At 47.5% G+C, this 22,300-nt stretch overlaps 2 protein-coding genes across 8 annotated transcripts; one reads left to right on the forward strand and one right to left on the reverse strand.

The window, feature by feature from the left end:
- The first annotated feature begins 165 nt into the window (after positions 1 to 165).
- On the forward strand, positions 166 to 1,340 carry MTRFR (mitochondrial translation release factor in rescue). The gene is made up of 2 exons (XM_031592647.2): positions 166 to 748; positions 972 to 1,340. The coding sequence occupies exons 1-2, from the start codon at positions 488 to 490 to the stop codon at positions 1,182 to 1,184; spliced, it is 474 nt and encodes a 157-aa protein (XP_031448507.1). The 5' UTR covers positions 166 to 487; the 3' UTR covers positions 1,185 to 1,340.
- A 793-nt stretch (positions 1,341 to 2,133) lies between these two features.
- CDK2AP1 (cyclin dependent kinase 2 associated protein 1) lies at positions 2,134 to 21,427 on the reverse strand. 7 transcript variants are annotated; one of them, XM_031592644.2, is made up of 4 exons: positions 21,260 to 21,427; positions 6,706 to 6,812; positions 5,758 to 5,884; positions 2,134 to 2,981 (listed from the first exon to the last, which is right to left on the reverse strand). In XM_031592644.2, the coding sequence occupies exons 2-4, from the start codon at positions 6,781 to 6,783 to the stop codon at positions 2,914 to 2,916; spliced, it is 273 nt and encodes a 90-aa protein (XP_031448504.1). In that variant the 5' UTR covers positions 6,784 to 6,812; positions 21,260 to 21,427; the 3' UTR covers positions 2,134 to 2,913. The 7 variants fall into 7 exon arrangements, with proteins under 7 accessions (XP_031448504.1, XP_031448501.2, XP_031448500.1 ...); XM_031592641.2 differs by lacking the exon at positions 21,260 to 21,427 and adding an exon at positions 17,413 to 17,550; XM_031592640.2 differs by lacking the exon at positions 21,260 to 21,427 and adding an exon at positions 16,148 to 16,484.
- Between the last annotated feature and the right edge of the window lie 873 nt (positions 21,428 to 22,300).

The following is a 22,300-nucleotide window of genomic DNA, read 5'->3' on the forward strand; positions in this document are numbered from 1 at the left end:
GGCTATTGCGACTACGCGCCGGACGGTTCCCAGAGCCTGATTGGTAGAGAGTGTGTGTGTGTGGGGGGGGGGGGGGGGGGGGGGGGGGAGGGTGGTGTACATAAAGACTCCCTGCGCAACGATTGGGTCTGGTGAGTGCCAATTAGCGGGGTGGTATCCCCGCCTCCAAGTGCCGCGCATGTGCAGATGTGACGGGAAGTGCGCGTAGGGCCGTGTGCGCAGGGAAACGCGCATGCGCAGTATGGCGCTCGGCCCGGGGCCCTGAGGTGAGCGGCGGGGCTGCGTGCGGGCCGGGCTGCGGGCTCCGCTCGGGTCGAAGCGGGACAGCGCGTCTGGGGTTCTTGTGTAGCTGCAGCCTCAGCGACGGAAGACAAAAATCACCTTCTAGTGCCACCAAGCAGACATGTTCACTTGCAGATACAAGCTTTCGCGTTGATTCCCTCAGCTGCGTTTCCACTTCGGTCGCAGAGAAGCTCCTCCTTTCCGTATGAGCGTTCCGAACTTGTTCTCCCTCACGTTCGTTCTGACGGGGCGCAGCGCAGCGCTATGGAGCACGCAGCGGCTGCCCCTGAGCCGGGGGCCCTCGCTGTGGGCAGCCGGGAAGAGGAGCTCCTTGCAGCTGGTGCGGCTCACCGAGGCGGAGCTGAAGGAGCAGTTTGTGAGGGGCGACGGCCCAGGAGGGCAGGCCACTAACAAGACCAGCAACTGTGTTGTCTTGAAGCACGTTCCGTCAGGGATTGTGGTGAAGGTAATTGCGTTTTATTTCATCAAGGCAAGGGCTGCGTGCCGTTCTTCAGGTTTGCTTTTACGGTTGGTCGTTATCTCAGTTGTCACAGAAGGGTTTATGCATACAAGAAGGTTTGGTTAACGAATAAATAAACTGGGGCTGTCTGGATATAAAGTTTTAGCAGGAAAACAGAAAAATAAACAGGTGAGCATTGTGATAAAGATGTCCTCCTGTATTTCTTCAGTGCCATCAAACAAGATCAGTGGAGAAGAACCGAAAGATAGCCAGAGAAATCCTGCAGGAAAAGGTGGACCTCTTCTACAAGGGTGAAGAAAGCGATGTTTATAAAGAGCAGAAGGCATCAGAGAAGAAGAAGCAAGAGAAAAAAAGAAGAGCAAAGGAAAACCTAGAAAGGAAAAAGCACTTTAAAGAGATGCTGCAATTGGACAGGAAATAAACATGAAATACTGACTGGCTGTGGTAGGGTAAGGGAGAAGTTTGTCATACCAGCACATAGTTTTCTGACTGATGTATAATAATGGGCTTCATAAACACAACTGAAATACTGAGTAGTGACCTGACCTGCTCTTACAGTAAAATTGAAAAGTTAAAGCACAGTGTGTTCTTACTTCTGTTTGCCATCATCTCATTACTTGTATTTAAGAATCTTTTTTCTGCTGAGTTTCTGCCTTATACTATTTCATAGGCATTCCAATACATAAGGAGATCATTCCTTACAGGTTTTAACATTCCATCCTTACTTAGACAATGCCTGCACTGATATAAATCCTTCATAAAGTGATGAGGGTTAGATGAGACCTGAAAAAGCTGCTCTGTGATACTCTGATCGAGTGTGTAGACTCGAGACAAAGCACCACCAGTCACTGACTGTCTCCTTCAGATCTGTTAGTAGAACTTCCTGCATAAATGCTCCAGTTCTCTCAATTCTGAAGGGTTTTTAAACAGTAGCTTTACAGCTTTTACCTGCAGTGATGATAAGCGTTGTTGAGGAGTGAGGGAAAGAGGCATTCCCACAAGTGAGGGCTTATCAGGCTTATCACTATTTTAATACTGCCAAGTTACTAATTGCTTAACCAGAACTTCTCTAATTTTCAGCAGAACCCTCACAGGTTGCTAACTGCGTTCTGACCTTCAATAACAAAGGCAGAAGAACCCAAGCTGTCTTGTGTATTTTGAAATCAAGGTAGACAACTAGCAATAATACCATCCTCTGAAAAAAATCGACTGCAGCAGGACTGTCCCTTCACTGGAAATAGACCAAAAATTTGCAGGCCCATTCCCTCGTCTTCCTGAACTTGAGCCTCCTGCATGAAGGTTGAATCTTTGCTTTTCATACCTGAGGTGTGAATCTGAACAAAGTGACTGTAGATAGTTTTAATACAAACTGTTAATGAAAATAAGCTTTATTACATCAAGTAATAAATACATACAAAGATGCAAATAAGTTTTAGTAATTTATCCAGAATTTTCTTCTTCTTTTTTTTTTTTTTTTTGCAAACTTAAAACTGAAATCTCCAGCCTTAATGTAGAAATTAGCTTTCCAGAATCTTGTTATTATTTAATAGGCTTCCCTATTTTCCATATAGTTCATGCACTTTAAAAGGACTTCAAAGCACTAATAGTCATGCAAATGTTTATGCAAAATGAACAAAAAAGGAAAAGTAAGAGGAGGAGAAGGTTATTATTTCTAAGCAGGGTCTATGCTGTATGGCAAATTGTGGCATAGCAGACTACTAAGTACAGCATGCTATTCTGCATTTATTAAAAAAAAGTCCTTACAGCTTATGTCAAACTTTGAAAGACTGACAGTTTGGGGTTACGCTGATACTGTGAAAAAGATAAAAAAAAAAAAACCCAACAACAGGATTGTGGCTGGATAGGAAGAGAACTGAAATATAGCCTAGAAGAGAGCATTCCTCTGCATGCAGTTCAGTTTTCATGGTTTAGAAATGTCTTAGGGAGTTTTAGTGTCTTTACAAAATGCCAACCCTCAGCAAGTTGAAAAATCCTTGTTTTGTCATTCTTCGCTATACATTTTTAAGGGCAAAAAGAAAGGTAAAACCTTCAAAATAAAGGAATTTGTCTGAATGTTTCAAGAGTCAGAATGAGTAGGCATTACTTTTTCTTCATTAAGAGAAGGAAAATCTTGTAACTGCATTCGTGGGCTAGGATCTTGCATTTCGTTCAGTTTCAGCCAAGCATTCCCGAACTAATCCTCTGGCATGAATAATGCCTGCAAAAGAATTGAACATATTAAACTATCTCATTCAGGTGACATTTGCAATGACAGTTCACAGAAAGGTTTATGTGTTTCTGCTGAGTCTCCAAGGCTACCACAGCATGACACAGAAAATGGAGAGAGCCCTCTGTGCCCTAACATCAGCCACTGCTGAAGAAGTCTGCTTACCCAAACTGGTGTTAGGAATTGAAAATGGACCAAACAAGGAATCAGAGCATTATGAGCTTTGTAGGGCTGCAGCAATGAGTACATTGTAATGTGCAGTGTATGCCTAATTAAAATGAGAAACTTAATTGTAAAGAAAAACAATCTTATCAACCTGTCAGTTATTTTGGTACTGTGGGGTGAAAAACACCTGAACTTATTTAGGGAGTCATTTTAGCAAGACCTAACAGCCTTAATTAATGCCTTGGAATAATTCTTCTACAAGAGGATGCATCAAAACCTAAGCCTTCATAATACTGCCTAAACACAAGTTGTATAAGAGAAATTTTGTAATGCCGTGTGCATAAAGGTTCCTCCTAACTGGCTCAGCTCCCAGTATAAATCATCACTGCTTTACATGCTGCCGTATCTACTCTGATAGACATTATGTGGAATTTTCCACTAAGAGTCCTGCTGCCTTGAGTTCTAGCAATATGGACCTCGAGTCTTAATCCTGGAACTGAAGCTAGATTCATGTTCACAGAGCTGCTGAAAGAACAGAGCTCAATTTAGATTTTTACGATGGGAGACAGATTTTTCTACAACTAACAAGGTTATATTTTACTATCAGGAAAAGATAGGAGGTGATTTCTCTGCTCAGTCATGCTCTTTAACAAGGTGAAGAAATGACAATAAGGCAGTAGAAGAGATTTAATCTCTTTTTAGATGTAATGGATTCTGTCTCTAGAAGGCTGCTAGCCCAGATCACAGCAACAGCCTCTACATCCAAGGAGTAGAGACTGGGGATGTGATGGGTGCCAGGCTTTGCTCAGGGTTAAATTAAGGCAGACAAGTAAAGCTGCATCCTCCTACAGCTGTGGGAGGCAGAAACGCATACTCAAAGCAGTATACTAGACCTGGATCTGGTGGCAGGATGCCCAGTTTATGCAGAAGAACTACCCTGAATTATGTAGAACACTGGGAATTTGGCCAATTTTAGAGGTCGGTATCCTCTTTCCCTAGGAGCAGATGGAGCAGGGGACAGGGACTTTATTCAGCAGTAACCTCCACGTGGCCATGGAGGCTGCTGTCACGTGGTTACCCTCACTCACTTCTGCTCTCACACTTGCACATGCTCCTTCAGCCATATAGCTCCTAAAATGCAAAGAGATGTACCTTTGTGACCAAAAGATGGCAGCAAAAAGTATTTAATGTGGATTTTTTTGCATCATTTGCGAGTCAGTCACAGTGGCAGCACTGAATCTTAAGCCTACATTAGCGAACAAATCAATACTCAGTGCAAGAAGTAGCAAAACAACGTTTCCTCACCCAACTGATATTCTCTGAACAGTTCTGCATCTCTCCTGCTCTCTCTCAAGTTGTCCCCATTAGCCTATTGCCATTCATGATCTATTAATACTGACTCCAGCAATGCAATAAAGAGAGACTCCAGCAACATTGATTTTAGCTGGGCTAGATTCCACTTACCACTCATCAGCAGACTTTATTGCATCCTTTCCCAGAACAGCTACTAGTCATTTTATTGCACGTCATGGCAGATATATTACTCTCCCATAATGGTTGAGCCTTAAATAAAGCTTTGTAGTCTTGGGTGAGTGTAAGGGGGATTTGCAAGGTGGTGAGATGTTAGTCTGTTACAGTAACACTCCTGTTCAGGTTTGAGTGAGTGAGCCAAACTCAGCACAAGGACTAAGGAAAGGGAGGAAAAGGTAACTCCACGTATTGGCCATGGACAAAAATGCCAGAACATCCATTATAGGTGGCATTCAGGGTCATTTTAGGAGCAATGGAATGTCCCACTGCTCCTTCACAAATATCCTTTGCACATCCCTTGCAGAGGACAATGTCAAGCTGATGTAAGCAGCAGGGCATGTGGGGGTTCCTTTTACACTGCAAAGGAAAGGGCATTTATGTGACCTCTTTTAGCTGACTAAGCAAAGCTGAAGAGACCTCATCAGCCAGACCTAAAAGCCTCTATGTCCCTTAGCAGCAGACTCCTAATGACATCCACTTGAAACAGGTAATGGAGTCTAAGTGGCCAGATACCATGCAGAGGAGGAGTATGTTTGACATCTCACCCTCAACAGCCTTCACTGACAACACCCTCTCTGTTTTTCCCCAGCTGTTCTCTCCACCAGCCTCAATGCAACTTAACACAAAGTAACATTTCCTTAAGCCTTTCAGTAAGGGCTCTTGGGTCAAGGAGGTGAGTAATGTTTATCAGAGGATGAAAACAATGTTTGGTTGTGTATTTTGGATGTTAGAGAGAAGAAACAGTTAAAGGGACAAGCAAGTCACCAAGAACCTAGCAGAATATGTCCAGCTGACAACTTAAGGCTTCTAAAACAAGGTTTGAATTATTAACTGAAAAATCTCCCTGTGTACATGAAACACCATTTGGCCATTGTTAAATACAGCAAGAATAGAGCATACCAGAGCTCTAGTTGCTCATTAATACACTCCGTTTAACAACAAGCTCAATACAGCTGTCTCCATTCATGGGAGACCATTGTTATGAAGCTGCCGACAAGTAGTCAGTACACTAAGAATATGGGATACCTTAAAATATATATATATATATAATTTTTTTTTTTTTTAACATTACCTCGTTTTAGCCTCTCCATCGCACTTTTACTCCCAGCATATGTGGGTCTGATCTCTTTTCCTAATTCTTCGATGATAGCTAGAAGTTCTGCATATTTGCTCTGCGGTACTTGACTGCTGCTGGTACCCTGTAATTGGAAGTAGATTAATCTCAATTAGATGCTACTAAAACCAAAACAATTAGAACAAACAGCACCTGGAAATTCACTGAATACCCCAGGAAGCCAGTTTTTTCAGGTTTGCTACATAAACATGATTTTCTTTTTGCCTTTGCTGCTATACTGGACACAATGCTACGTGCCCTTCAAAAAGTGGAGTCAGGTAGGAGGATGCAGCTACATGATTGGAGCCTGAGATTGAAACAGAAGTTAGAACAGTCCTACAAAAACAGCAAACTGAGAACTACTTGTTGAACTCTCTTGCTGTCTTTATCAGTGTTCAGATGTATATTTTGTGGAGAAGTTAGAGAGAATGAAGAGCAGATAAAACAAAACTGCCTGTACAGTAAGGGAAATCCTATTAAGTGGTAAACAGATTTCCCAGAAAGTTTACCAGCCCATAGGTATGTCTGTAACATGCTTCATGAGACTGTCAATCTTAAATCAGCAGTTTGTCCAAGGCAAACAGTTAATGGTGTAGGACTATTACTTTTCTAACAATTAAAAAGCATGTAACAGCCCTTGCTACCAGAACATAACTCAAGACATGGTTCACTTACTCAGAAGGGAAGGGACTAACAGTTAATTAGTAACTAATCTCACTCAGCACTCTGCTTAGTCTAATTCGATCCCAAGATATGTGTGATGAATCAGTTTGCCATTTGGGTTTGATTTCAGACCTTAGTGAGAGGGAGGAACACCTCAGATTACAGGCCACCATCCACGATACTGTGCAATCCTAGGGTCAGCAATCTGGTGAAAGAAAAAACAAGCAACAGAGCCATCCATACCTGTATCCCTTGTGTGTACCCTAGCGATGGGGGCCCATAGTCGTTTATAAGCTGTCTGTATTGCGCAGACGTTGCCATACTTGTGGAGGGAGAGTGAACGCTCCCAGCTGCAGAGAAAAAAGAGAAAATACTTGTTATTATCTACAGATGGATGAGTCGGTTACATGGGGACACATTTCAGGTGGCTTTCCTCTTTTCTAAAGCTGTGAATTCTCACCTTACTCTAAGCCAGCCAATGCCAGAGCCGCACTACTTCCTACTAACGATAAATTACTGCTTCCCTAATGTTTGCTGTACACTTGAAAATAGCACAGCCTGCAACCTTATCAGTGCAAATTGTTTGTCTAAAAGTGAAGCAGTGTAACATGACAAGTTGTTCTGCCTAGACAAACTAAATCTTAAGGAGCCCTATTTTTGCATATATACATTCCACATAGATGAGTCTAACGCCCTGCGCTATTTTTACTTTTTCAGTGCAAGTTATCTGAAAGCAATTTTGCAACTCAAAGTGCCATCACATGGTCAATGCAAGTTATCCTCAGTACTATTTTCAGCTGATGCCAAAACTATTCATAGAGAACAGTCAGTTGAGGTCTATCAGATCTGCTGCTCATTGTATGACATCGGAGGGGAAGACTGCTAAGCATTATTCCTCTTTGTGAGATATCAAACATCTTTTGCCTGTCAAACTGTGCTACGTAAGTAAATCAAAGGCAAAAAAAACATCTCTTTAGATTATGGGTCAGCTCAAAGGCTCTACCAATGCAATCATTGATTAACTATTTCAGAAACAGGGAAGCAAGACACTTCACTACCCTGCTATGGTAAGAATTTGTTACTGAGAAATAATATTAAGATTTCTTTTGGAGGGCTTAATTCTGCCGCCTGTTTTACAACAGCTTTAATGGGCTGGTGATGAACTGCACTCTCAGGGCTAAGGCAGTGTTCAACTCAGCTGCTCTTTTTCACTCTTGCAGTTAAAAGCCCCCATACCCACCAGTGCTGCTCTCCTTGCCTGCAGGCACAGACTCAGACCTCCTGCCGCCTGCAAATCTTCCCTTTGCAGAATTCCTCACTAAAAATTCCCAACTGCCCTTCATTAGAGGAAGGGATCTTATTCACCAGCTTTCATGTGAACCTAAATTACACTGTTGACAAAAGTCACTGCGGCTCAGAACCATGTAAACCACTAGCTTTGTTTAGAAGTTGCAGGAGATTTCATTCCCTGTCTCTCTTCACTAAGAAACAGAAGGCCAGTAGTTATGTTGTGAAAAGCTCTGCTGAACACAGTGGAACAGACTCTACCTAGGCTGGGAACTGTCTTTCCACTTCAGAATGTATCACAAGTCATCACTGTGGTGGTGTCTTTGTTCTACAAAGAGAGTGTATTCTACATCCTGCCCAGTTAACTGGATGTGAAATCCTGATGAAGGTAAACTGGGCTGGTCACAAGGCCCATTTGAAAAAAGGAAGGTTTATCTTTGTCTTAAACCAAGCAGCTAAATTTTATGGCTGCACGTGTCTACTGCTAAGGTTTCGTGTGGAGTTAATAGTCACATCCCTCTGAAGTACAGTAAAAACAAACAACAAAAAAATTAAAACACACCCACAGAGCATGGCTCCTGCACTGGGGAGGAACACCACAGTTGTCAGCTGTGCTCTCAGTCAGCCCTTCCCTCTGTGCATGCACAACGGCAAGGTTTCTGTACCTACAGCTCAGCCAATATTCCAAGTCCAGATGACTTGAAATTTCAACACTTATCAAACATGACACAACAGCAAACAGCATCTTTCCTCCAGTGATTTCAAAATGCTTCAAAAACACTAATGAACCCTTTGTGCTGCAAGGTAGAAAGATTTAATTACCTCAATTAAGCAAAGACAGACTCTAGCGATTTCTGCTCCCATAGAATAAAACAAAAGATGCATCCTGTAAAGACTTGTTCCCAGGCTGCTACTGCAAGCACCACGCATATGGGACCTGGAAGCTCCAAACTGGCTCTGAGCAAGGACTTGGATGGCCAGGCTGAGGAATCCTGCTTTGGCCACTCAACAGACCTCACCAACAGCTTACCCCACAGCTGCAGCCCACGCAAACAGGACCGTTTTCACCAGCATATCATTGACTAATGATAAAGTAGTACAGATAATTAGTGATCGTTTGAGGTTATGCAAATTCAAACGATGTGTGCTTCGTTTGGATGAAATAACACAGCAGGGTACGGCTACATAAGAGAAAACTCCACTAGAAACACGATGTGGCAAGATAAAACAGCAAAGCCGGGCCGAACCACACTTTGCACACATAAGGCACCGCAGTGGACAGCAGCAGGACTCAGCATGGGAGTTACACAAGCAAAGGAGAACTTTCAACAGGCAGCAATGAGGGAGAACCCACCAGCAGAGCTGGGACATCGCTCCTGTCCGCAGTCAGCAGCCAGGGCCCTACCTGGTGCTGCTCCACAGCTGGGTGCTTATTGTCTGCTGTACCCACGCTATGCAGAGCTGTGCAGCAGACACTAGAGGCCATTGCTGAGTACGGCGTGCCCTGCCAAGTGACAGATCGTGGTAACCATGGTGAGTTTACCCGTTTCTTTGCAGTCTGCATCAAAAATGTAATAAGACATAATGCCATGCGCCGACCACTTTATCAGCAGCAGCAGGCCCTGAGAACAAAGGAAGGATTTGGCTTGGCCGTGGCACCAGCTCCACACGCCCAAGCCAGAAGTTGTGCCAGCCAAACTCTGCTGGAGGAAAGAAAGATGAAAAATCCTGGATTTCACCTCATTTTAAGATGATGCAATCATGAAAATGAAATTAATTGCGGGGATATTATTATCTCACAGGGTAATGGACCTTAGGCTTTCTGACCTATCACTTTGTATGTTAATCTCAAAGAGAAGCCCTGAGTCTCAGATGACTATTAGTCAATTAACCCGAAATACATCTGCATGCCTGAACATCCTGTACACTGCAGATTAAAAAAAAATAATAACAATTAAAAAATCACCAGCTACTGCTGTTACAGTTAGGAAGAAAAATTAGGCCAACGAGTCTCAGAGCCAAGACCCAGTCAAAAATCCGTTTGATGATTAGGTATTCACCAGAGAGAAAAAAAAAAAAAGGAGGGGGGATCTAAATTGAGGCTTGCTCTGTCATGTTAAAGTAACAATGGAGACAAGACAGTTAGGAATTGACAGAAGCGAAAAGGGAGTGTGCTTGTACTGAATTCGAGTGACACTCTGCATCACCTCCCAGATTGTCTTAGTGCTTGCTGCTGCATTAAACCTAAATTAATGTACACACTTTTCTGCCTCCACTTTCCTAATTAAACGTATACAAAACCTTTTATATACCCATTTATTCTTGTGCCAACAATGTCTTTTATTTCTGTGTTCACACAGAAGATTGACAGAGGCTTTTTTCTTCCCACAAAAATATAGTGAGTTTCTTGCTAATCAACATAATTCTTTATTAATTAGGATGAGGTGTAACAATACAGCAAACAGAAATGAGATTTTTTTTTTTTTTTTTTGGTCAAAATCTCTCCCTTCCAGTGACACCCTGCAAGACAAAGGATCAAGAACCAACCTTTGTTTCCCCGGACTCCTTCGGACCAGGAATCTCCCCATCAATTTCCAACAGGTTTGCAGAGATCCATCCAGTTTCTTCTCTACTGTTTCCAAGCCTAAGCAGCAATGCCAATTTGCTAGTCTCAGTTCTTACCTCTACTGCTGTTGCTTGCTGGAAAGCTAACTGGAAAAGCAGCTTACCGTGCACCCCACAAGGAAGCAGCGGGGGCAGGAACGTGTGCGCTCCCACCTGATCCACTCCCAGATGTCCACAGGGACACCTCTGCGGGGGCCACAGCACTCAGCCGCCGCTCTGCTTCGCCCTCACAGACACAGCAAAGCAAAATCAGAAACAGTTACTCACCTCGCCCAGTTACTCATGTAGAACTGACTTAAGTAAAGAGCTAACCCCGCTGGATATGTGTTTCTCTATAACTCTGTGCTTTGCAAGGTCCTATAAAATGGCATTCTATGAGCTCCTGCCATTTTACAAACTCTCTGTACTCAAGAACACGACAGTATATAAGAAGAAATTCCTGCAGGTATGCGGTCTGAGATATCCAGCATGGAATATTTTAACTGAGAGGATGCAACTTTTCTGCCCTAAAGTGGCCAAGTTTGCATCAAAACACATGAGAAATGTTCTGAGCTGCGCGGACAACGTACACTGCAAGGCAAGGATCCTCCAGCACAGGGTGGGAGCCAACATCCTCACCTACCGCAGCCATCTCTGCAGTGTTTGCACACAGCCTGAACCGCAGTTGCAGAGTTCTGGCTGACTACAGGATTATTTGATTCCTTAGCCCTCTGCACAATTTGGCTTAAGCTCAACGAGAACTGCCTGCCATCCATGGGACACCACACGCATGTCTATACAAGCAGACCTACTGCACAGCCAAGCAACACATGGAGCACTACGAAGATGCCAACCCACAGCAAAAATGCTGTCAGCCCCCATTTCCCCCAACCTCCAAAGAATTTCTTAATTTTTTTTGAATTTTAAAATAATAGACCTAGTTCTCATCCGCACAAAACATTCCTTATAGGACTGGCTGTGAAAGTTTTATTTTCACAAGCTATTTCCCACCTTAAACAGCCTGTGTGGCAGAAACAGACCTTTCTTTGAATAAAACTATTTCACTTGAAAGGAAAAAAAAAATTCAGCACACACACATATAAATATGTTCTCAAGAAATAGGACATTCTTTTTTGTAACAGCCAGAGGCCTTGCTCTTTTGATCCATCACACTCAGGGCCTTTCCTCTAGTACTCTCGTTCCACTTAATCTTCCCATGTGGATAACGGTCATGTTTTATTTCTTCTCTTTCCAACTCCTCCCTTTCTTCTTTCTTTTTTTTTTTTTTTTAAATCAGACAAACAGAAGACAGTCCCTCTGCCTCCCCACTGCTCTTCTATTCTAGCTGAAGACAGGACATTTCTACATTAGCAAATTATTTGGCACAATGAGAATGGATCGGAAGATCAAAGCCTTTGGTACGTGTATACCACATGTAGCTGGGGCGAGGGGGCAGGATTTAAATTTGGAATTTAGTCTGATCCCCCAGACTGGGTGTCTGCATCACGAATATGGCTCAAAGCTGTCCAGCCTTTGGTTTGGACATCTATGTTCCCCTAAAGGATGGAGCACCAATTGCATAACTGGAGCACAGCTTCTGGTTTACTTTTATGCAAGAGGAATGAAGCTAGCACAAACCAAAACCACTCTGCAACTCAACTGACTGGTGGGTGGGGATGACACAGAGGTTGTGAAAACCATGCCAGTCACTGCTTTGAACCTAAGAGCTCTATTAGGCAAAGCCAAAAACACCATTTTCTTAAATGTCCAAACAAGTCCACTGAAAAATTGTTCATTCTGAAACATGCTTCGCAAGTTTCTTTTCTGTTCATGGCTTCATGTGGATTTCAAGTGACCAAGGAACCTGAAATTTTCAGTTTGTAACTTGGGGGTTTGGGAGTGGAGCATCACCTACATTTCTTAAAAAAATATCCCCTCTGCTAAGACATGAATACTTTGCTCTCTGCTGCATTGTTTGTTATCGTATTCTTTCCAGTACCTCATTCCAAAAAACAGCAGCCCCTCACTACAGACAATGTGAGACCTAAGCTGTCTGTAAAGGGCAACAAGCAAGCCATTTGCTCATGCAAGTTTGCACTGCAGTCTCAATAAGAAATAAGCTAACATGTTGGGCATCACACCTCAGGACTGAACAGTATCGGTCTCCCCAGTTGCAAGCTGCAGCCCCAGTGAGGGAAAATCTTCTGCAAGGTGAGGCTGACAGCCCTGCTGGTCCTCAGCATGGCAGCACCATTTGCTAACTGGGAGCTGAGGCACTGTCCTTTCTCTTGGCAAAGTCTGCTGCATTTTGCTTTTCCAGATCCTAAGCACAAAAGTTTTCAAGCTTTATTACAGGAACACGGTTTGACTTGAAACATAGTAATGTTTCTTGCTGAAATTACAAAGGAATATCCAAGCTCTTTCTGCTGGATTCTGGACCTTTAAACTACTGCTCTCGAACCTGTGCCTGAACAAAACTGGTGGATATCCACAACAGAGCCAGGAAACGCCTTGGACCAGAGAAAACCATACAACCACAGAATCGTGGAATGTTTTGGGTTGAAAGAGTCTGTAAACCTCACCAAGTCGCAGACCATCAGACCTTTACCTCCTACCAGACCAGGCTGCCCACAGCCCCATCCAGCCCAGCCTCAAGCATCTCCAGCATGCTGACCACATCACGCAATTTTGGGTCACTGGCAAACTCACCAGGGATGTTAAATCAACACCAGTCCCATTGCAGAGCCCTGAGGAGCACCACTTGTCCCTGATCTCCACCTGGACATCCAGACGGTGACTGCAACTGAACATCAACTCACTGAACACAACTGGACGTTGAGCCATTGACTGCAACTCTTTGAATGCACCCCTCCGACCGATGAATGTGACCACTCAGTCAAAAGACAAACTACAGACCTGGTGACAACTGGTGCAAATCCCTCTGCTTCAACTGAAGTCGGTAGAGATGCTCCACTTTATCTCAGTGGTTGGTCCTCTTACAGAGGAACAGAATTAAACAATATGAAATACAAGGCAGGTGAGGAGGAAGCAATACTACTTTGCAAGATTCAGTACAATAAGCAAGAAAATAAATAAAAACATTATGTTAAAACAGGTAACAGAGGTGCCCAGAGACATGGTAGGCTCAGGTGAGGATGTGAAGGTACAGCCACAGCATCCCAGATCCCTAACAGAGCTCCTATTTACCTCCTGTGCAGAGAAAGCGTTTGTGTGGATTAAATGGGGCTCCATCTGCAGAGTGTGGAATCCACAAAGGGGACGGATAATTCAGGCAAAATGCTGCAAGACCTGGGCAGGAGGAACAGGTACCAGATTCTGCTCTGACAACACAACCCCCTTCTCAGAGTCTGGTGCAAGCTAATGAGTGAGCAGCCCCATTTTCCATGCCCACATCCATCCCCAGACTTGTCAGAGCCTCACAGAGGCTTCTTCCCCACACTGCCCCATCCCAAGCCAGCCCCGCTCTCAGGGCTCCAGCCCAGGTTTGCACATCGCAAACACGCTTCTGTGCAACACAGCACAGCCACCCATCCAGCCGGGCCGCTCACTGAGCACAGAACAAATCTGATTTTGCAGTGGCCACTCTCAGCCCAAAGTTGAGAGGACTTCTCTCTGCAGCAAGGACGCAGCTCCAGGAGCTGAGCTGACGTGGTTCCAACAGCCCTGCACCAAAACCCTGCACTGCAGGGCAGCAGCGTTACCTCCCAGAGGAAAATCCCTGTGAGATCCACTGCTGGCCAGAGCCCTCGGTCGGCTGAGACCACAACGCTTAGCATTCACACGGAGAGGCTTCTGCAGGGCTGATCTCGGGCCAAAAGGGACAGATTTCCTGTTTTCCTCTCCTCTGCAGGACGGGGGAGGGGGGTTTCTTCGCCCCAGGTTCAGAAGCAAACCTCGGGTTTCTCCTCCTGGCCGGGGGCATTCGATGTCAGCACAATAGAGAAGCAATCTCCTTCTACTCGGAATTAAGCTCCAGAAAGGAGGGGGCCATCTGCAGTCCTATCACTCTGAACGCGATATGTGTGACTGCAAGGACTGCTTTGTCTAACTCCCTTGGCCTTAGGCCACGGTGCTGGCAATACCACGAGCGAGAGGAAGAGCTGGTGCGTGAGGATAATGGCAGAAGGCAGGGAGGGAGGAGAGAGCCCATTTTGGATTCAGAGGAGGACATTCTTTCATTGCAAAGATTCCGGGGGTGTCGGGGGCGATCCCAACTCAGGAGAGAGGACAACTTAGAGAAGAATAGTTCCAGCATGACAGCAAACTTGCAGCTACAGGGTGGGGGGGGAAAGGAGGAGGAGGTAGGAAAGATAAAATGCATGAAAAATCTAAATCTGAATCGCAGCACGAGCAGCAGAAAGCACACGGGCAGAGCACCGGCGGCACAAACTTCCCCACTCAGCCCCGCTGCCGGGCTCGGGGCCGGGTCCCCCCGCAGTGACACTCACCCAGCCCCCCCACCGGCGCAGAACACCACCTTTGTTCCCCTGCAATTTTATGGCTGTTGCGGAGAGCAAGGCACAGGTTCTCGTGGGAGCCGGCAGCGGAATGGTTTCCCTCGCCAGGCTTTGCTTTGTTTCTTTTTTTTTTTTTTTTTTTTCTTCCCTCCCCCCTCCCCGCTCCGGTGACACTTCTGCTTTTTGTCAAAGATCCTCGGCACATCCTGTGCTCGTGGGGCGATTCGGGCGCTCTGCACCGCGCTGTGCTCAGCGCAGGACCCGCACTGAGCGGACGGCGGTTGTCACCCGCTGGCGACTGCAGGGCCGGACTGCGGCTCTCGGGGCAGCCGGGACGGAGCGCATCCTTCAACCCCACACCGATATCCCGAAAGAACAAGGCTGTAAAACCACCGGGACAGGTCTCCCTCATTTCAAACCCAAGCGGCCAAAACTTCTCAAAAATAAAATAGATTTAAACATCAGCCCGCGCTCGGTGCGGTGCCAGCCCTGCAGCAGGGGAAGAGTCCGTCAGAACCGACTTCTCCATTTTGGTTCCGCTCGCTGCGGCCGCAGATCCCCTCCGACAGCCCACGGCGAAGCGGCTTTGTTGGGGCTGCGGACGGAACCCCTCAGCACCTCCGGGCAGCAGCGGGGGAGAGAGGGGATGAAAAAAAGCCAGAAAGTTATCTCATCAGGGAAACTTTTCAGAGAGGAAAGTTGGAAAAGCTCCCGTAGAGATCCACTGCGGAGGAACGGGGGAGACGGGGGAGACGGGGGGGGGGAGGAAAGGTATAATAATAATAATTTAAAAAATAAAATAAAATAAAAAAAGGTCGTTTCGGAGGGATAAAGAGCGGTTTCTACGCCGCCTCCACAACGGGGGCGAGGAGGGTCCGGGGGCCGCCGCGGGGCGGTGGGACGGAGCCCGGCGCTGCGGGCGGAGGTCGCGGTGGTCCCGGGCGGCCGCGGCGGATGAGGAGAGCGGCCGGCGGCCGCGAGGCGCTGCGAGCGGTACTTGCGGCGTCCCGCCAGCAGCGGTCCTCGCTGAGGCGCCGGCGGAATATTCCTGATCCAGATCAATCAGCCGCCCCGGGGAGCCGGGCATGGAGGAAAGCCGGCGGACGGAGCCCCGGCGGCGGCGCGGGGTCGGTCCGCGGGGCGCCGAGTCCCCGCCGAGGGGCGGCGCGGGGCGGGCGGGCGGCGGTAATGGCGGCTCGGAGGCGCTGCCCCGCCGTCGCGCAGCGGGCAGGAGCGCAGCCCGGCGCTGCCCCAGGTGCCGCGCGGCCCCGCCGCCCGCCTCCCAAACTTGTGCCCAGTTCCCGCCGCGCACTTACCCGGGGCGAGGGGAGTCCCGGGGATGTGGGCGTTCAAGTTGGGTTTGTACGACATTCCCAGCGACATGGCCAGCGGGAGGACGAGAGGCGTCCTGATGGAATTCAGCGAAGCGTCTCCGCGTCTCCCAGACACTTTGGGTTGTTTACAGCAGGAGCGGCACCGGCAAATATGGCCGTCAGTTATATTGACACCCACAATGCAATATATCATCCATACATCACGAGGAGACGCCGATCCCGAAACTTTGGCGGAGAGGAGGCGGCCGCCCGCCCGGCGCCCCGCGCACCTCGGCGCGGAGGGGGCGCGGAGGGGGCGCGGCGGAGGGGGGCACGGCCGCCATCCCCTCGGCAGACAATGGAGCGCCCCTCAGGGCCGCCGCCGCCGGAGGAGCGGGCGGGGAGGGGCGGGGGGAGCTGGGCGGCGGCGGGGGGAGCGTTTCGTTCAACTTCGCGAAGTTTGGGCGCAACTTCTGCTCCGAATCGGCCCCTGCCTGCGCCTGGGCGGCGGCGGCGGCGGGAGGGGGGGCGGCAGGCGGGAGCCCCTCCTGAGGGAGCGCCTGAGGAGAAAGGCTGAGGCGAACGGCTGAGGCGAACCTCGCGGCGGCCCCGCCGTTTTCTGTGGAAAATACCTGTTGATAATTTTACGATAACCCCCCCCCCCCACACACACACACACACACGCACCCCGACATCGCCTCCGGTGCCGCCAAGGAAAAAAAATCAGCTTTTCCATCCGCCTTCCCGTTATGTTTTTTTTTTTTTTTTTTGCCTTTTGAACCGCTCTCCCTGCCCGCCCGAAGGGTGAAGGTTAACGTGCATTGCAGCTGCGGAGGGATTAACAAATAAATACGGATCCTGCTGATCACGTTCTGTTTGCAAGCAGCTGTACAGCTTCCCCAGCAAATATCTATTCCCCCCTCAAAAATGTTTTGGGTAATAAAGCATTTTACCCTACATCTGCCACTCAGAACTCATCTCCTCCATCCCCTATCATCCTTCAATTGATTAATTTTTACCAACACAGCTGCTCAGGACATGGATAGCCCCTCCACGGTGCACAACTTCAGCTGAGACCCTCACGGAGGACATCCCATGGAAAGACCCCACAGAGGGATCCTGAGGAGAGATCCCCAGGAGAGCCCCGTGGAGTGACTCCATGGAATGACCCCACGGAGAGCCTCATTGAGAGACCCCACAGGGTGACCCCATAGAATGACACCAAAGACCCCATGGAGAGTCCCACTGAGAGCCCACACCTGCCTTACCAGGAGCACTCCGAGACCGGTGAGGGAGAGACAGCAGTTTTATTGCACAAGGCAATGTCTGCCCAATGCTATCTGCTGCTTTTAGTGCCAGTGACGGCGAGGGCAGGGAGCCTAATCCTGCTCCTTGGAAGTCAGGGGTGAATTCCTTTAAGGTGACGCGGGCTGGGGCCTGTAGCATCTCTGGTGGTGGAGTGCAGTGCAAAAGGAGGCAGTGAGCATCCGCTGCAGGGGGTGGGCAGTGGGCACTGGGGGACTTATCAGCACAGGGAATGAAGGCAGAGCAGAAGCGAGCCAGCTGCTGAGCTCTCCCTCACAACTGCACGCTGCATGAAAGCAGCATCTGAAAATTAGGGCTGGTACCAGATAAAGTATACAGATTTGTCACGGTGTTGTATTTTATCTTCAGTCCAAATGCATGACTGCAGCTATTGTGGTGGAGCCCAGAATGGCACAGGCGGCTTTTACAACGACAGATCCGTGCTTTTCTCTTAGTGAAGGGACCTGAGAGCCTCAGGCACACAATTACGTGCTCAGTGACAGTATTTTCACACCGGTGCATAAGGCTTTAACTGTGTAATTCTCATTAGAGTCCTGAAAGATTGTGTAGGTAAACCCACAGACCCAGCGCGGTGTCGTTTGGAATTCCACATCCCTCAAATTTCACTGCCAGGTTTATAACTCACTGCCTTTCTGCTGGAAGAGCAGTGAAGTCCTGCAGGAGAGGTGAGAATGCCGCACTGGGATTTTCCATTGCTGTGCAGTTGTTTACAGTCACACCAAGTGAGTGCGAATGGGAGTGTTCTGAGCTCGCTGTGTTTTTCACGGCTTTGCATCACCGTGAAGAACAAGTTCCCCTGTGTTTCGCTTGTTTTTGTAATGACAGCTTAAAATTATATGATATGCCGGGACAGGGTTGAGGTAGAATAAGGAAACAATCCTGTAAAGATTATCCTTCCTTCAGCATACGATACTGGTAGCTTTGGAGCAAACTGTAACGTGACTTGGCGTGGTCATGGCTTTTAGGGCCAGATTATTTGTCATTTGAGTGAGAGTCAAGCAATACTGCAGTACTACAGTCTCTGTATTTTGTGCCTGCTGTGCCATTCTTTGGGCGCAGGCAGTAGTGGCAGCATTATAGAATCATTAAGGTTGGAAAAGGCCACTAAGGTCACCAAGTGATCCAGCCCACCACCCCTCAGTGCCACATCCCCATGGGTCCTGAACACCTCCAGGGGAGGTGACCCCACCACATCCCTGGGCAGACTGTGCCAAAGCATTACCACTCTTTCTGAGAATAATTTTTTTCCTAATATCCATCCTGAAACATGAGACAGAAGACCCTGGTAAATGACCTTACCACTTGGCCTCTGAAGCCATGCAAGCTCCGACTGACTTTGCTAGCTGCCTCTTGATTCCTGCGGATACTGCTGACACTGGCTTGCACAGAAAGTACAAATGAGTTTTTCCTATCTGCCATGTGGTCTGTGGATTTACTGAAGTTATTTTGAACTAGCTGTGGCCACAAGAATAAAACCACCACTGTGCTTGTGTCCCAGGCTGGCAGTTTAGCAAGATGACCACAGATTCGAGCTGCCTTATAGGGGCTGCAAGCAGTTTTAAACTTCCTTTGCATCACAGTATGGCTTGCACTGATGAGACCTGTGTTCTGCACATCCATGCCCTGCATTGAGTGTAACAGCTACAGTTCCAGCACCATGCATGCACCAAGCTGCTTATAGCAAGCTACAGGCCTGTGTTCAGCAGACTGATGGCACAGCCTCGTTTACTGACAGTAAAAGCAGCTCTTAATCACCAAGTGACCAAGTCACAAAGAGAGAAATACAGCAGAGCCATTTTATCACATGTGACGTTTTCAAGCCTTCTTCATGTTGAGAGGTAATTTAAAAATAAATGCTGTTATGTTTTTTAGCAAAGGAAGATGGACAGAAAGAGGTGCCTATCTCTGAAGTCATATGCAAGTTGTGCTCACTGCCACAAAAGCTCTTATTTTTTCCAGGTACAGCTACCTCATTCACAATGTTAAGATCTGCAGCTTTCACCTTGTCCCCTCCTTTTTCTCTTTGTATTCTCTCTGTTCCCTCTCCTGGTTTGACTTTCTTACCTCTGCTCCTCCCAAGCCACTGGGAGTACTCAGCAGATAGGGTTTCTGCAGTGAGCCTTCCAGCTCCTGCTCATCCAAATTCTGGCTGAGATCAAGGAGGTTTTTCCTTCCCAAAGCTCTGTGAGGTTGGATGCTCTGGCAAGGAGGGTGTAGGGAATGTGCATGCAAAGCGTGATGTTGGAAGGCAGGGCAGATTGTCAGGGCGCCTTTGGCCTCTGCTATAGGACAAACTCATTTGTCCCCTTGCATCTGGAAATAAAGCTAAATGGTCATCAGCACCTGCAGCACCGTGCTGCACACACTCTGAGACCTGCAAATGGGTTGTAAACTAGTCTTGTTTCTTCTTGGATTAAGATAACAATGAGAAGAATAAAAGATGGCACAGAGAGAGCCTGCTGTTTTTTTTTTTCCCTAGTATGTCTTTGGCAAATATTACATTTGTGCATTGATTTCACAAGTTTCTGAGCTCTAATTTAATCTGCAAGTCTCCAAATTGCTCTTTTGTGCTAAACTCTGTTGAAAATTCAAAACAAAGTGAAAAGTCTCTGACCTGCCCAGGTTGAAAACATAGCTTTTGAATTCTTCAGCACAGATGGATTTAACCTCCTTGAGAAGAGCACAAGTGGTTGATGCACATGCCCAGGCTCCATCCAAATCAGTTGGACTGCAGGCTGGGAATATGCAGTAACTGCAGCAGGATTTAACCAGTCTTTGGAGGAAGACATGCAAAGCAGCTTTCCTGCAGTGCTGCTTATTTTGGAGGATACATCCCAGCACCTCCAGAGGCTCAGCACCACAGTTGGCCTGAGGAAGCCCAGGGCTGTGCTGCGCTGCACTGTGCTGCACATACAGCTTGGGCTTCAGGCCTGTGCCGTGCTGTGCATTTCTGTGTCTGCAAACACAGAACGGGATGACCCAGGCCAGCTCACAGCAGAGGAACATGCAGGCAAGTCCCACTTCATACTGGTGATTACGCCACCTGCATGGCCTTACTTTTATCTAAAAGTTCTTATGTGAACATTCTTTCTGTATGACAACTGAAATGATGACCAGAGTTGTTTTCTTTCAATAAAAGTCTTTCAATAAAGTCTAATAAATGGGCTTTTTCCACAGGCAGGGCCTGCCTGGCATGCTACACGCCAATCAGAGGACTACTGGATCCAGGTTTCCTGCATCTGAAGGGACGTAAGATTATCTATACTATTGTCTCTTTCTTTGCAGTGTTAGCTCTAGCAAATATTATTTTGAAACGTACTTTGCAGAGCCAAGCATCTTGCTTGTAGGATCACACTGAGTCACCACCTCCTGGCACAGAACATCTCCTGCCCCAGGCCCTGCTCCTGGGGCTGCTCCTGAGGCCACATGGGACTCTGGCAATTTGTGGGCAAATCATGCATCTTATTCTTTTTGGCTCCATTGTTACTCCCTTATCAGCTTACTACAGCTCCTCACATTGCTGTCTCTGTTCCCTACAACTGCATCCTCCTAATGGTACAAGTCTTCCTTCCTGCTCAACTTGCTCCTGAGAGAAAGCTGATAGCCATTGGTCCGTCCCTCTGCTGTAATCTGCTTTCTGGCTGACGTTAGCTGCTTGCTGCCCCATCCTCATGAAAATACACAAGGACCACTTGATCCTGAGCAGAAATCCAGATTGCCCAGTTCTACCCTGGTAACTTTTCTCCTCACACCTCCAAATACCAAATATGCAGGGTCCATATCACTCACCCAGTGTGAGATCCTCTGCAAAACAGGCTGCAATGCAATGGAGCCAAGAATGCCACCACGGCAGCAGCAAGCCAGGCCCCAGGAAATCTTCTTCCAACACCTGGCCCACATCAGCAGACAGGCTTGCTATGATTTTGGATGCAAGTTTGGACACTCAATCCCCATTCCAGACAGACTCCATAAATTCTCCCAGACAAACTTTTTCCCTCCCTTGCCCTGCTCCCCACATTCAGATGGTTTCTCCCAAGGCCAGATGCTGTATTATCTGGAGCGACTTTCCCTCCCAGCCTTGTTTTCCTCCTACTCCTGCGTCCTTTGTCTGGCTGCCAAGAGGAGCAGCCCTGCCAGGCAGACAGCTGCTCAGCATCGCCGTGCGGGTGCTGCCCTGTGGGCTGGGGAGCCGCTTCCAGGCTCATTCCATCTTTGAGGGGGATGCTTTGCTTTGGAAATGGCGTGCACAGGAAGGAGGAAAAAAATAGCACCTGTAAAGGTGTCAGAAGGGACTGGAAACGTTTAAGAGAAGGCAGCCTTAATGCTTCTCTGGTTTTATCTTAGAAACAGCATGAGAAGCGAGCCTGCTCTCTCCTGCTCTGGCCGGAGCTCTCCCTGGAGGACCACAGATTGGCAACAAGAAGTTTCCAAGCCCTCGGCCACAAAAGCACAGGCCTGGAATCTCTGTAATGAGAGTTTCCCTCTTTGTCGTTTGCCAGGAGAACAAGGACCAGGCATCAGTATCAAAACCAACCAGATTCCAATGAAAACCAGCAAAGAAAAATAAGAACAGAAAGCAAATCATTTTGCTGGTTACAAACAGGCAAGTAAAGCTGCAGAGACGCAGCCGACAGGACGGCCCTGCAGCCCTGCCACACAGCATCCTGCTGCCACCCACAGGGTCAGGTCCCACAGTGCCTGCATCGCCCTGCCAGATGGGCGAGAGCTTCGCCCTGCCCGATGCCTTCGCTTTGTCTGCCAGGACCTTGCTGCCTCGCCCTGAAGGCTGGGCTCCTGCTTCCCTCCCACTGCTGATCCTTGAAGGCCGTG

The sequence above is a fragment of the Phasianus colchicus genome, chromosome 18 (assembly GCF_987193195.1).
Source record: "Phasianus colchicus chromosome 18, bPhaCol1.hap1.1, whole genome shotgun sequence".
Classification (NCBI taxonomy): Eukaryota; Metazoa; Chordata; class Aves; order Galliformes; family Phasianidae; genus Phasianus; species Phasianus colchicus.

What these genes read in the sequence shown, in the direction of transcription:
- MTRFR (XM_031592647.2), top strand. Translation starts at nt 488, where the DNA reads ATGAGCGTTCCGAACTTGTTCTCCCTCACGTTCGTTCTGACGGGGCGC. An exon ending in CGTCAGGGATTGTGGTGAAG is followed by an intron (nt 749 to 971) that starts GTAATTGCGTTT and finishes GTATTTCTTCAG; the next exon opens with TGCCATCAAACAAGATCAGT.
- CDK2AP1 (XM_031592640.2), bottom strand. Translation starts at nt 16,358, where the DNA reads ATGATATATTGCATTGTGGGTGTCAATATAACTGACGGCCATATTTGC. An exon ending in CGGGACTCCCCTCGCCCCGG is followed by an intron (nt 6,813 to 16,147) that starts GTAAGTGCGCGG and finishes TTTTCTCTGCAG; the next exon opens with CTGGGAGCGTTCACTCTCCC. An exon ending in GATGGAGAGGCTAAAACGAG is followed by an intron (nt 2,982 to 5,757) that starts GTAATGTTAAAA and finishes ATTCTTTTGCAG; the next exon opens with GCATTATTCATGCCAGAGGA.